The following is a 13,562-nucleotide window of genomic DNA, read 5'->3' as shown; positions in this document are numbered from 1 at the left end:
AGGATGCGTACTTTCATATACCAATACACCCTTCTCACAGAAAGTACCTACGGTTCGTATTCAAAGGAATACATTACCAATTCAAAGTGTTGCCATTCGGAATAACAACTGCACCAAGAGTGTTCACAAAATGTCTAGCAGTAGTAGCAGCACACATCAGGAGACAACAGATACATGTGTTCCCTTACCTAGACGATTGGCTAATCAAGACCAACACAGTAAAAAAATGCGCAAACGACACCACATTTGTCATACAAACCCTTCACAAACTGGGGTTTTCCATCAACTATACAAAATCACACCTAGAACCGTGTCAAACACAACAATATCTAGGAGCAACCATCAACACATCAAAAGGAATTGCCACTCCAAGTCCACAAAGAGTGCAGGCATTCCACAAGGTAATAAGTGCTATGTTTCCAAACCAAAAGATACAAGCAAAACATGTGCTAAAACTTCTAGGCATGATGTCATCATGCATAGCCATTGTCCCAAACGCAAGGCTACACATGCGACCCTTACAACAGTGTCTAGCATCACAATGGTCACAGGCACAGGGTCAACTTCAAAATCTGGTGTTGGTAGACCGCCAAACATACCTCTCGCTTCTATGGTGGAACAGCAAAAATTTAAACAAAGGGCGGACATTTCAGGACCCAGTGCCTCAATACGTTATAACAACAGATGCTTCCATGACAGGGTGGGGAGCACACCTCAATCACCACAGCATTCAAGGACAATGGGATATACACGAAACAAAATTTCATTTCAATTACCTAGAACTGTTAGCAGTATTTCTAGCGTTAAAAGCCTTCCAACCCATAATAACACACAAATACATTCTTGTCAAAACAGACAACATGACAACAATGTATTATTTAAACAAACAAGGAGGAACACACTCAACACAATTGTGCCTCCTAACACAAAGAATTTGGCAGTGGGCGATTCACAACAACATTCGCCTAATAGCACAATTTATTCCAGGAATACAAAACCAACTAGCAGACAACCTTTCGCGAGACCACCAACAAGTCCACGAATGGGAAATTCACCCCCAAGTTCTGAACAAGTACTTTCAAATTTGGGGAACACCCCAGATAGATTTGTTCGCAACAAAAGAAAACTCAAAATGCCAAAACTTCGCATCCAGGTACCCACACCGCGAATCACAAGGCAATGCTCTATGGATGAGTTGGTCAGGGATATTTGCGTACGCTTTTCCCCCTCTCCCTCTCCTTCCATATCTAGTAAACAAGTTGAGTCAAAACCAACTCAAACTCATACTGATAGCACCCACATGGGCAAGACAACCTTGGTATACAACTCTACTAGACCTTTCACTAGTACCGCATGTCAAACTACCCAACAGGCCAGATCTGTTAACACAACTGTAGGAAGTTGGCTCTGTATGTGCTATTTCAAAGTAAGGAATAGCATGCACAGAGTCCAAGGGTTCCCCTTAGAGGTAAAATAGTGGTAAAAATAGATAATACTAATGCTCTATTTTGTGGTAGTGTGGTCGAGCAGTAGGCTTATCCAAGGAGTAGTGTTAAGCATTTGTTGTACATACACATAGACAATAAATGAGGTACACACACTCAGAGACAAATCCAGCCAATAGGTTTTTGTATAGAAAAATATCTTTTCTTAGTTTATTTTAAGAACCACAGGTTCAAATTCTACATGTAATATCTCATTCGAAAGGTATTGCAGGTAAGTACTTTAGGAACTTTAAATCATAAAAATTGCATGTATACTTTTCAAGTTATTGACAAATAGCTGTTTTAAAAGTGGACACTTAGTGCAATTTTCACAGTTCCTGGGGGAGGTAAGTTTTGGTTAGTTTTACCAGGTAAGTAAGACACTTACAGGGTTCAGTTCTTGGTCCAAGGTAGCCCACCGTTGGGGGTTCAGAGCAACCCCAAAGTCACCACACCAGCAGCTCAGGGCCGGTCAGGTGCAGAGTTCAAAGTGGTGCCCAAAACACATAGGCTAGAATGGAGAGAAGGGGGTGCCCCGGTTCCGGTCTGCTTGCAGGTAAGTACCCGCGTCCTCGGAGGGCAGACCAGGGGGGTTTTGTAGGGCACCGGGGGGGACACAAGTCCACACAGAAATTTCACCCTCAGCAGCGCGGGGGCGGCCGGGTGCAGTGTAGAAACAGGCGTCGGGTTAGCAATGTTAGTCTATGAGAGATCTCGGGAACTCTTCAGCGCTGCAGGCAGGCAAGGGGGGGGTTCCTCGGGGAAACCTCCACTTGGGCAAGGGAGAGGGACTCCTGGGGGTCACTTCTCCAGTGAAAGTCCGGTCCTTCAGGTCCTGGGGGCTGCGGGTGCAGGGTCTCTCCCAGGCGTCGGGACTTTGGATTCAAAGAGTCGCGGTCAGGGGAAGCCTCGGGATTCCCTCTGCAGGCGGCGCTGTGGGGGCTCAGGGGGGGACAGGTTTTGGTACTCACAGTATCAGAGTAGTCCTGGGGTCCCTCCTGAGGTGTTGGATCTCCACCAGCCGAGTCGGGGTCGCCGGGTGCAGTGTTGCAAGTCTCACGCTTCTTGCGGGGAGCTTGCAGGGTTCTTTCAAGGCTGCTGGAAACAAAGTTGCAGCCTTTCTTGGAGCAGGTCCGCTGTCCTCGGGAGTTTCTTGTCTTTTCGAAGCAGGGGCAGTCCTCAGAGGATGTCGAGGTCGCTGGTCCCTTTGGAAGGCGTCGCTGGAGCAGGATCTTTGGAAGGCAGGAGACAGGCCGGTGAGTTTCTGGAGCCAAGGCAGTTGTCGTCTTCTGGTCTTCCTCTGCAGGGGTTTTCAGCTAGGCAGTCCTTCTTCTTGTAGTTGCAGGAATCTCATTTTCTAGGGTTCAGGGTAGCCCTTAAATACTAAATTTAAGGGCGTGTTTAGGTCTGGGGGGTTAGTAGCCAATGGCTACTAGCCCTGAGGGTGGGTACACCCTCTTTGTGCCTCCTCCCAAGGGGAGGGGGTCACAATCCTAACCCTATTGGGGGAATCCTCCATCTGCAAGATGGAGGATTTCTAAAAGTCAGAGTCACCTCAGCTCAGGACACCTTAGGGGCTGTCCTGACTGGCCAGTGACTCCTCCTTGTTGCTTTCTTTGTTCCCTCCAGCCTTGCCGCCAAAAGTGGGGGCCGTGGCCGGAGGGGGTGGGCAACTCCACTAAGCTGGAGTGCCCTGCTGGGCTGTGACAAAGGGGTGAGCCTTTGAGGCTCACCGCCAGGTGTTACAGCTCCTGCCTGGGGGAGGTGTTAGCATCTCCACCCAGTGCAGGCTTTGTTACTGGCCTCAGAGTGACAAAGGCACTCTCCCCATGGGGCCAGCAACATGTCTCTAGTGTGGCAGGCTGCTGGAACTAGTCAGCCTACACAGACAGTCGGTTAAGTTTCAGGGGGCACCTCTAAGGTGCCCTCTGTGGTGTATTTTACAATAAAATGTACACTGGCATCAGTGTGCATTTATTGTGCTGAGAAGTTTGATACCAAACTTCCCAGTTTTCAGTGTAGCCATTATGGTGCTGTGGAGTTCGTGTTTGACAGACTCCCAGACCATATACTCTTATGGCTACCCTGCACTTACAATGTCTAAGGTTTTGTTTAGACACTGTAGGGGTACCATGCTCATGCACTGGTACCCTCACCTATGGTATAGTGCACCCTGCCTTAGGGCTGTAAGGCCTGCTAGAGGGGTGTCTTACCTATACTGCATAGGCAGTGAGAGGCTGGCATGGCACCCTGAGGGGAGTGCCATGTCGACTTACTCGTTTTGTCCTCACTAGCACACACAAGCTGGCAAGCAGTGTGTCTGTGCTGAGTGAGAGGTCTCCAGGGTGGCATAAGACATGCTGCAGCCCTTAGAGACCTTCCTTGGCATCAGGGCCCTTGGTACTAGAAGTACCAGTTACAAGGGACTTATCTGGATGCCAGGGTCTGCCAATTGTGGATACAAAAGTACATTTTAGGTGAAGGAACACTGGTGCTGGGGCCTGGTTAGCAGGGTCCCAGCACTCTTCTCAGTCAAGTCAGCATCAGTATCAGGCAAAAAGTGGGGGGTAACTGCAACAGGGAGCCATTTCTTTACACAAGCCCCCCCCAGCCCACAGGCCAGGAGACTCAGCCCAAGCTGGGAGAGTCTTCCTAGTCTGTCAGGCGAGGAAGAGTAGGAGAAATAGGCTGGTTAGTTGCAGGGCCTACTCTGCCTTACATCCTTCTGTTCAGGTCATTCCCTTTGGGGAACTGACCTACTTCCACAGTGATAGGACCTAGTCTGAATTGCCTCTTGTCTGCCTCTTCAATGTCTCCACCCATTCTTTCTATTTTGGTCTTAGAGGTACCCACCTCTGCTAACTTTATCTTGGCCAGGGTTACCCCTAGCTTACCCAGAGAGGTTACCCAGAGCTGGAGTAACCCCACCATGACCAATAGGGTCAGGGGGCCTAGCTTGCTATTTGGCATGGGGTCAGACCACCATGCTAAGGATAGTGCAGCCATAAAGGCTAACACCCAGCAGAGGCCACTGACAGCTGTCAGTGCCCAGAACCACACCTTTAGCTCTTCACCTAAAGGGGAAGGGGCTAAGTTACAGGCCTCTTTGGGTTCAGGTTGCCTGTCTGCTGTATTAGAGTGGGGGGTTACCACATCTTGTAGTAAACACCCTTCTTCCACTCTTTCTTCTGTTAGCTCAGGAGCCACCCACTCAGGTTTAACAGTTGCCTGACTAGCCAGGACTTCTTGTGGGTCAGGTTGGACTTTATCAGGGCCATTTTTGGAGTTCTCCCCTACTGGAGCAGAATCTCCTTGGCTTGCTGTAACCTTGGCTAAAGGTTGTCCACCCTTCCTACTCTGTTTTCTTTTCTTCTTCTTCTGGGGCCTGCTTGCATTTACTGCAGAGGCAGGACTTCCAGAATCCTTGGGAGAGGACTGGCACTGGACCAGTTCCTCTCTTGGGCTCTGACTAACCTCTGGGTAGTCATTTCCAAGGAGACAATCAAGGGGGAGGTCTGTACTGACTACTACCCTTCTCCAGCTAAGAGTGCCACCCACTTCTATGGGTACTAAAGCCACAGGCCTCTTAGTGACCCTGTCTAGGCTAACTCTTACCCTGGCAGTCTCACCTGGGATGTACTGGTTTGAGAGCACCAGCCTGTCATGCACAATAGTGTGACTGGCACAAGTGTCTCTCAGGGCAGTGGTTGGGATCCCATTCACCAGTAGGTGGTGGAAGTGTCTACTTCCCTCTGGAATCTCCAACTCACCTGTTGGGCCCTGTTTCCAGTTGAAGGCTATGAAGACCTCCTCATCTGAGGAGTCATCTCCCATGGCTACACTGGTTACCCCTGGAATTTTGTTCTGGGGTTTGTTTTTGGGACAAGAAGTGTCCTTGGTGTGGTGCCCAGACTGTTTACAGTTGTGGCACCATGCCTTAGTGGCATCCCAGTTCTTACCCTGGTACCCACCTTTGTTTTGGGTTGTGTCTTGGGGCCCACCCACCTGTTCTGGTTTTTGGGGGCCTACAGAGGACTCTTTTTCTTTGTTTCTAGTGTCACCCACTTTCTCCTGGGGAGGTTTTGTAACCCCTTTCTTTTGGTCACCCCCAGTGGAAGTTTTGGTTACCCTAGTCTTGACCCAGTGGTCTGCCTTCTTTCCCAATTCTTGGGGAGAAATTGGACCTAGGTCTACCAGATACTGATGCAACTTTTCATTGAAGCAGTTACTTAAAATGTGTTCTTTCATAAACAAATTATAAAGCCCAACATAGTCACACACTTCATTTCCAGTTAACCAACCATCTAGTGTTTTTACTGAGTAGTCTACAAAATCAACCCAGGTCTGGCTCGAGGATTTTTGAGCCCCCCTGAATCTAATTCTATACTCCTCAGTGGAGAATCCAAAGCCCTCAATCAGGGTACCCTTCATGAGGTCATAAGATTCTGCATCTTTTCCAGAGAGTGTGAGGAGTCTATCCCTACACTTTCCAGTGAACATTTCCCAAAGGAGAGCACCCCAGTGAGATCTGTTTACTTTTCTGGTTACACAAGCCCTCTCAAAAGCTGTGAACCATTTGGTGATGTCATCACCATCTTCATATTTTGTTACAATCCCTTTGGGGATTTTTAGGATGTCAGGAGAATCTCTGACCCTATTTAAGTTGCTGCCACCATCGATGGGACCTAGGCCCATCTCTTTTCTTTCCCTTTCTATGGCTAGGAGCTGCTTTTCCAAAGCCAATCTTTTGACCATCCTGGCTAACAGGGGGTCATCTTCACTGGAGTTATCCTCAGTGATTTCAGAGGTGTTGGTCTCTCCTGTGAGGGAACCAGCATCTCTGACTATTATTTTTGGAGTCAGGGTTTGAGGGACCCTGTTCTCCCTAGATAGGATTGGTAGGGGGGAATTGTCCTCCAAGTCACTATCCTCTTCCTCTGAGTTGCCACCCTCAGAGGGGTTGGCCTTTTCAAACTCTGCCAAAAGCTCCTGGAGCTGTATTTTGGTAGGTTTGGGGCCCATTGTTATTTTCTTTATTTTACAGAGTGACCTTAGCTCCCTCATCTTAAGATGGAGGTAAGGTGTGGTGTCGAGTTCCACCACAGTCACATCTGTGCTAGACATTTTGCTTCTAAAAGTTGGAATACTTTTTAAGAATCTACAACTGGTTCTAGAATCTAATTCAAACTTTTACAAACTTTTAAACTCTAAAAGAAATGCTAAACAGGATCTAACACAAGGCCCTAGCAGGTCTTTTAAGAATTTAGAAAACTTTTCAAATTGCAAAAATCAATTTCTAATGACAATTTTGGAATTTGTCGTGTGATCAGGTATTGGCTGAGTAGTCCAGCAAATGCAAAGTCTTGTACCCCACCGCTGATCCACCAATGTAGGAAGTTGGCTCTGTATGTGCTATTTCAAAGTAAGGAATAGCATGCACAGAGTCCAAGGGTTCCCCTTAGAGGTAAAATAGTGGTAAAAATAGATAACACTAATGCTCTATTTTGTGGTAGTGTGGTCGAGCAGTAGGCTTATCCAAGGAGTAGTGTTAAGCATTTGTTGTACATACACATAGACAATAAATGAGGTACACACACTCAGAGACAAATCCAGCCAATAGGTTTTTGTATAGAAAAATATCTTTTCTTAGTTTATTTTAAGAACCACAGGTTCAAATTCTACATGTAATATCTCATTCGAAAGGTATTGCAGGTAAGTACTTTAGGAACTTTAAATCATAAAAATTGCATGTATACTTTTCAAGTTATTGACAAATAGCTGTTTTAAAAGTGGACACTTAGTGCAATTTTCACAGTTCCTGGGGGAGGTAAGTTTTGGTTAGTTTTACCAGGTAAGTAAGACACTTACAGGGTTCAGTTCTTGGTCCAAGGTAGCCCACCGTTGGGGGTTCAGAGCAACCCCAAAGTCACCACACCAGCAGCTCAGGGCCGGTCAGGTTCAGAGTTCAAAGTGGTGCCCAAAACACATAGGCTAGAATGGAGAGAAGGGTGGTGCCCCGGTTCCGGTCTGCTTGCAGGTAAGTACCCGCGTCCTCGGAGGGCAGACCAGGGGGGTTTTGTAGGGCACCGGGGGGGACACAAGTCCACACAGAAATTTCACCCTCAGCAGCGCGGGGGCGGCCGGGTGCAGTGTAGAAACAGGCGTCGGGTTCGCAATGTTAGTCTATGAGAGATCTCGGGATCTCTTCAGCGCTGCAGGCAGGCAAGGGGGGGGTTCCTCGGGGAAACCTCCACTTGGGCAAGGGAGAGGGACTCCTGGGGGTCACTTCTCCAGTGAAAGTCCGGTCCTTCAGGTCCTGGGGGCTGCGGGTGCAGGGTCTCTCCCAGGCGTCGGGACTTTGGATTCAAAGAGTCGCGGTCAGGGGAAGCCTCGGGATTCCCTCTGCAGGCGGCGCTGTGGGGGCTCAGGGGGGACAGGTTTTGGTACTCACAGTATCAGAGTAGTCCTGGGGTCCCTCCTGAGGTGTTGGATCTCCACCAGCCGAGTCGGGGTCGCCGGGTGCAGTGTTGCAAGTCTCACGCTTCTTGCGGGGAGCTTGCAGGGTTCTTTCAAGGCTGCTGGAAACAAAGTTGCAGCCTTTCTTGGAGCAGGTCCGCTGTCCTCGGGAGTTTCTTGTCTTTTCGAAGCAGGGGCAGTCCTCAGAGGATGTCGAGGTCGCTGGTCCCTTTGGAAGGCGTCGCTGGAGCAGGATCTTTGGAAGGCAGGAGACAGGCCGGTGAGTTTCTGGAGCCAAGGCAGTTGTCGTCTTCTGGTCTTCCTCTGCAGGGGTTTTCAGCTAGGCAGTCCTTCTTCTTGTAGTTGCAGGAATCTCATTTTCTAGGGTTCAGGGTAGCCCTTAAATACTAAATTTAAGGGCGTGTTTAGGTCTGGGGGGTTAGTAGCCAATGGCTACTAGCCCTGAGGGTGGGTACACCCTCTTTGTGCCTCCTCCCAAGGGGAGGGGGTCACAATCCTAACCCTATTGGGGGAATCCTCCATCTGCAAGATGGAGGATTTCTAAAAGTCAGTCACCTCAGCTCAGGACACCTTAGGGGCTGTCCTGACTGGCCAGTGACTCCTCCTTGTTGCTTTCTTTGTTCCCTCCAGCCTTGCCGCCAAAAGTGGGGGCCGTGGCCGGAGGGGGCGGGCAACTCCACTAAGCTGGAGTGCCCTGCTGGGCTGTGACAAAGGGGTGAGCCTTTGAGGCTCACCGCCAGGTGTTACAGCTCCTGCCTGGGGGAGGTGTTAGCATCTCCACCCAGTGCAGGCTTTGTTACTGGCCTCAGAGTGACAAAGGCACTCTCCCCATGGGGCCAGCAACATGTCTCTAGTGTGGCAGGCTGCTGGAACTAGTCAGCCTACACAGACAGTCGGTTAAGTTTCAGGGGGCACCTCTAAGGTGCCCTCTGTGGTGTATTTTACAATAAAATGTACACTGGCATCAGTGTGCATTTATTGTGCTGAGAAGTTTGATACCAAACTTCCCAGTTTTCAGTGTAGCCATTATGGTGCTGTGGAGTTCATGTTTGACAGACTCCCAGACCATATACTCTTATGGCTACCCTGCACTTACAATGTCTAAGGTTTTGTTTAGACACTGTAGGGGTACCATGCTCATGCACTGGTACCCTCACCTATGGTATAGTGCACCCTGCCTTAGGGCTGTAAGGCCTGCTAGAGGGGTGTCTTACCTATACTGCATAGGCAGTGAGAGGCTGGCATGGCACCCTGAGGGGAGTGCCATGTCGACTTACTCGTTTTGTCCTCACTAGCACACACAAGCTGGCAAGCAGTGTGTCTGTGCTGAGTGAGAGGTCTCCAGGGTGGCATAAGACATGCTGCAGCCCTTAGAGACCTTCCTGGGCATCAGGGCCCTTGGTACTAGAAGTACCAGTTACAAGGGACTTATCTGGATGCCAGGGTCTGCCAATTGTGGATACAAAAGTACATTTTAGGTGAAGGAACACTGGTGCTGGGGCCTGGTTAGCAGGGTCCCAGCACTCTTCTCAGTCAAGTCAGCATCAGTATCAGGCAAAAAGTGGGGGGTAACTGCAACAGGGAGCCATTTCTTTACAACAACACAAACAACAGATCAGGCATCCAAACCCAGCATCATTGAATCTGGCAATTTGGCTCCTGAAATCCTAGAATTCGGACACTTAGACCTCACACAAGAATGCATGGAGGTCATAAAACAAGCTAGAAAACCTTCCACTAGACACTGCTATGCATCTAAGTGGAAAAGATTTGTTTACTACTGCCATGCCAATCAAATACAACCATTACATGCCTCTACTAAAGACATAGTAGGATACTTACTACATTTGCAAAAAGCAAATCTCGCTTTTTCATCTATAAAAATACACCTCGCAGCAATATCTGCTTACCTACAAACTACTCATTCATCGTCTCTATTTAGAATACCAGTTATTAAAGCATTCATGGAAGGGCTAAAAAGAATTATACCACCAAGAACACCACCAGTTCCTTCATGGAATCTTAACATCGTCTTAACAAGACTCATGGGTCCACCTTTCAAACCCATGCATTCCTGTGAAATGCAATATCTAACCTGGAAGGTCGCATTTCTCATTGCAATCACATCCCTCAGAAGAGTAAGTGAAATACAGGCATTTACCATACAAGAACCATTTATTCAAATACACAACAATAAAATAGTTCTAAGAACAAATCCAAAATTTCTGCCAAAAGTAATCTCACCATTCCATTTAAATCAAACAGTAGAATTGCCAGTGTTCTTCCCACAACCAAATTCTGTGGCTGAAAGGGCACTACATACATTAGACATCAAAAGAGCACTAATGTATTACATTGACAGAACAAAGCTAATCAGGAAAACAAAACAACTGTTCATAGCTTTTCAAAAACCACACATAGGAAATCCAATCTCTAAACAAGGCATTGCTAGATGGATAGTCAGATGCATTCAAACATGCTATCTTAAAGCCAAAAGAGAATTGCCTATTACACCAAAGGCACACTCAACCAGAAAGAAAGGTGCTACAATGGCCTTTCTAGGAAACATTCCTATGAGCGAAATATGTAAGGCTGCAACCTGGTCTACGCCTCATACGTTTACTAAACACTACTGTGTAGACGTACTAAATGCACAACAAGCTACAGTGGGCCAAGCTGTACTAAGAACATTATTCCAAACTACTTCAACTCCTACAGGCTAAACCACCGCTTTTAGGGGAGGTAACTGCTTTATAGTCTATGCCAAACATGTGTATCTGCAGCAACATATGCCATCGAACTGAAAATGTCACTTACCCAGTGTACATCTGTTCGTGGCATTAGTCGCTGCAGATTCACATGTACCCTCCCACCTCCCCGGGAAGCCTGTAGCCGTTTAGAAGTAGATCATAAATCTTAAACATCTGAACATTTGTAAATAATTATTAGAAACTCTTAACGTACATACATATTCACTCCATTGCATGGGCACTATTTATACCAAACAACTCCATCCTCACCCTCTGCGGGGAAAACAATCTAAGATGGAGTCGACGCCCATGCGCAATGGAGCCGAGGAGGGAGGAGTCCTTCGGTCCCGTGACCAAAAAGACTTCTTCGAAGAAAAACAACTTGTAATACTCCGAGCCCAACACCAGGCAGCGGACTGTGCCAAACATGTGAATCTGCAGCGACTAATGCCACGAACAGATGTACACTGGGTAAGTGACATTTTCATTACTTCCTCTGGGATCACGTAACCCATTCACAACTGAAGTTCCTATTGGGCTTATGAAAAACTGTGCCTTCGACAAATAAAAAATGGTAGTAAGCCTCAATTTGAAATGGATGTGGGGAAAAAGATCTGATCTTCTGGAGTTAAGTCTCAGCAGACCATGTACAGTTCCACAGATGAACGCTACAATTTTTGTAAACTATTGTTGATGTATTACTCGTTTCACTCTGTGGTTTTAACTCCTGATTAAGCTATCCGCAGTTGCACTAACAAAGCTGATTTTGTTTTGTGAAATACTCAATCCTGTTTAGGTTTGTCTCGGGTTTTCTCAGTGACAGCATCTAATGTGCTTGCTCTGCTGCCTAATCATCTATTGCTCTGCATGGGTGTGCATCTCTGTTTTATGCATCTGTATGCGCACATTGTGCCTTTCTTGAAGTTGACGTCCATGATGAGACCCTCACAAGTGATTTGCCACACTCTAGAAATGTTCAATTGATTAATAAAACTCAGTTGTTTTTCTGTTTATTATCTTGATGATGACAATTTTTTTTACAGGAAGAGGAAGATGGATCAGATGATGAAAACAATGTGAAAGAGGATTTCACAGTCACCATGAAAGCAAGTTTCAGCATGAGAAGTTTTTTGGAGCAACTTGAAGATGATCCAGATGGCTTCATCTCACCAGCAGATGACAAGACACCGTCCAAGAGCAGCCAGGACCTGGGTCTTTCTAACCTTCATTCTGCATCAATGTGCGTAATTTTTTTGGGACTAGATGGCATCCAAAAATAATGTTGAATAATTCTTTGTTTGTCTGCTGAAGGGCCTGCAGGTTGTGAACTGATGGTTATCCCCTGCATACACAATGATTTATTTTGTATGAACTAAGACATCCAGGTTAAAGATTAAAGCACTGCTTCCCATCTCTCCTTGACCATGTTAATAGAGGGGGCCCAAGTGTCCCCTTCTTTCAGTGGTTCCCATTATGAGAAATCGCTGGTGTGGTGAAGAGGTTGACATTTGAATCCTTCTCACATGATCCATATGCCCACTACACACTTATACCAAGGCTTATTCTTCAGCACCCACTGCTACAGGACAAGTACACTATGAGGATTGGGAAGAATGCGAGCCACTGCATTAGTCAAGCTCTGCTTTCACCTTTATCCTGTAAGTAGACCTCCATGTAGAATAAAACATGAATTGAGAAACAAGAGCAAGAAGCAAGCGGCAGCTGTGATTTAAAAACTTGCACCCAAAAGATTGTACTAAGGCAAAACAGGGAATTGATAACTAGTAGATAAGACTAGGTGCATGGCATTGGGACAAAGAAGGAAAAACATGAATAAACCACACAATTAAAAGAAAGGAAGTCTGTTTTTTCGGCAGAGGCAGCTAGTTCAAGGATTGGCTCCTTCTTGATTAGGTGTATATTCTTGCTTCATTCTTGATACTTTAGTCAAACTGACTTTTTTGAGCCACTTCACCAACTTCCTGAACTTCTCTCTCTTCTTTGATGGGAACAAAAGAGAAAAATGATTCTCATTTTTTTTACCAGAATCTTTGGATGTTTTAACCTTTTGCACACAACGAACCTGAGCCTTGTTGTCACATCCCAGAATAAATCTGCCCTACCTGAAAAAGCAGTGTGTTGCTGTAGAAGTCTAAAGGCTGTTAAAGAAAACTATCTAAATGAGAGGGCATGTTCTTATATCGAGGTTCATTATTAAAGTTTAGGTCACTGTTAATTGAGGTTAAACACTATCTATAAACCACCTTAATGCATAACATCTGTTCGGTGGCATGTGTAGCTGCAGATACACATGTTGTGCATAGTCTGGTGTTGGGTCGGAGTGTTACAAGTTGTTTTTGTTCGAAGAAGTATTTTCGAGTCCCGAGACCGAGGGACTCCTCCTCCTTTGTTCCATTGCGCATGGGCGTCGACTCCATGTTAGATTGTTTTTTTTCCGCCATCGGGTTCGGACGTGTTCCTTTTCGCTCCGGGTTTCGGGATGGAAAGATAGTCTTAACTTCGGAAAACTACGTCGGTATTGTTTCGCTCGGTATCGGGTAAGAATAGAATCGACACCGAATCGTGAAGAGCTCCGGTAGCCCTTCGGGGTAATTTCGATCCCCCGTCGGGGCCTGGTCGGCCCGACCGCGTGTAACATCGACACTGATGGAACGGACCCCGTTCCGATTCTGTCCTAAAAGCCACAATAAATATCCATATACAGACCAACATTTGGTCTGTAACTTGTGCCTGTCGCCCGAGCACAAGGAAGAAACGTGTGAGGCCTGTCGTGCGTTTCGGTCCCGAAAAACGCTCCGTGACCGGCGAGCCAGAAGATTGCAGATGGCGT

The 13,562-nt window shown here is 46.9% G+C and overlaps 1 protein-coding gene across 6 annotated transcripts in view; it reads left to right on the top strand.

The window, feature by feature from the left end:
* Positions 1-13,562, top strand: part of FAM13A (family with sequence similarity 13 member A) — an 848,928-nt gene that overhangs the window by 819,309 nt on the left and 16,057 nt on the right. For all 6 annotated transcript variants that reach the window (XM_069230260.1, XM_069230261.1, XM_069230259.1 and 3 more), the window contains one exon: positions 11,755-11,951. In XM_069230260.1, the coding sequence (XP_069086361.1) occupies positions 11,755-11,951 (197 nt within the window). The remainder of the gene's footprint in view (positions 1-11,754; positions 11,952-13,562) is intronic.

The sequence above is a fragment of the Pleurodeles waltl genome, chromosome 1_1 (assembly GCF_031143425.1).
Source record: "Pleurodeles waltl isolate 20211129_DDA chromosome 1_1, aPleWal1.hap1.20221129, whole genome shotgun sequence".
Lineage (NCBI taxonomy): Eukaryota > Metazoa > Chordata > Amphibia > Caudata > Salamandridae > Pleurodeles > Pleurodeles waltl.
The sequence above is the reverse complement of the archived record's forward strand: the minus strand, read 5'-3'. Positions and strand labels throughout refer to the sequence as shown.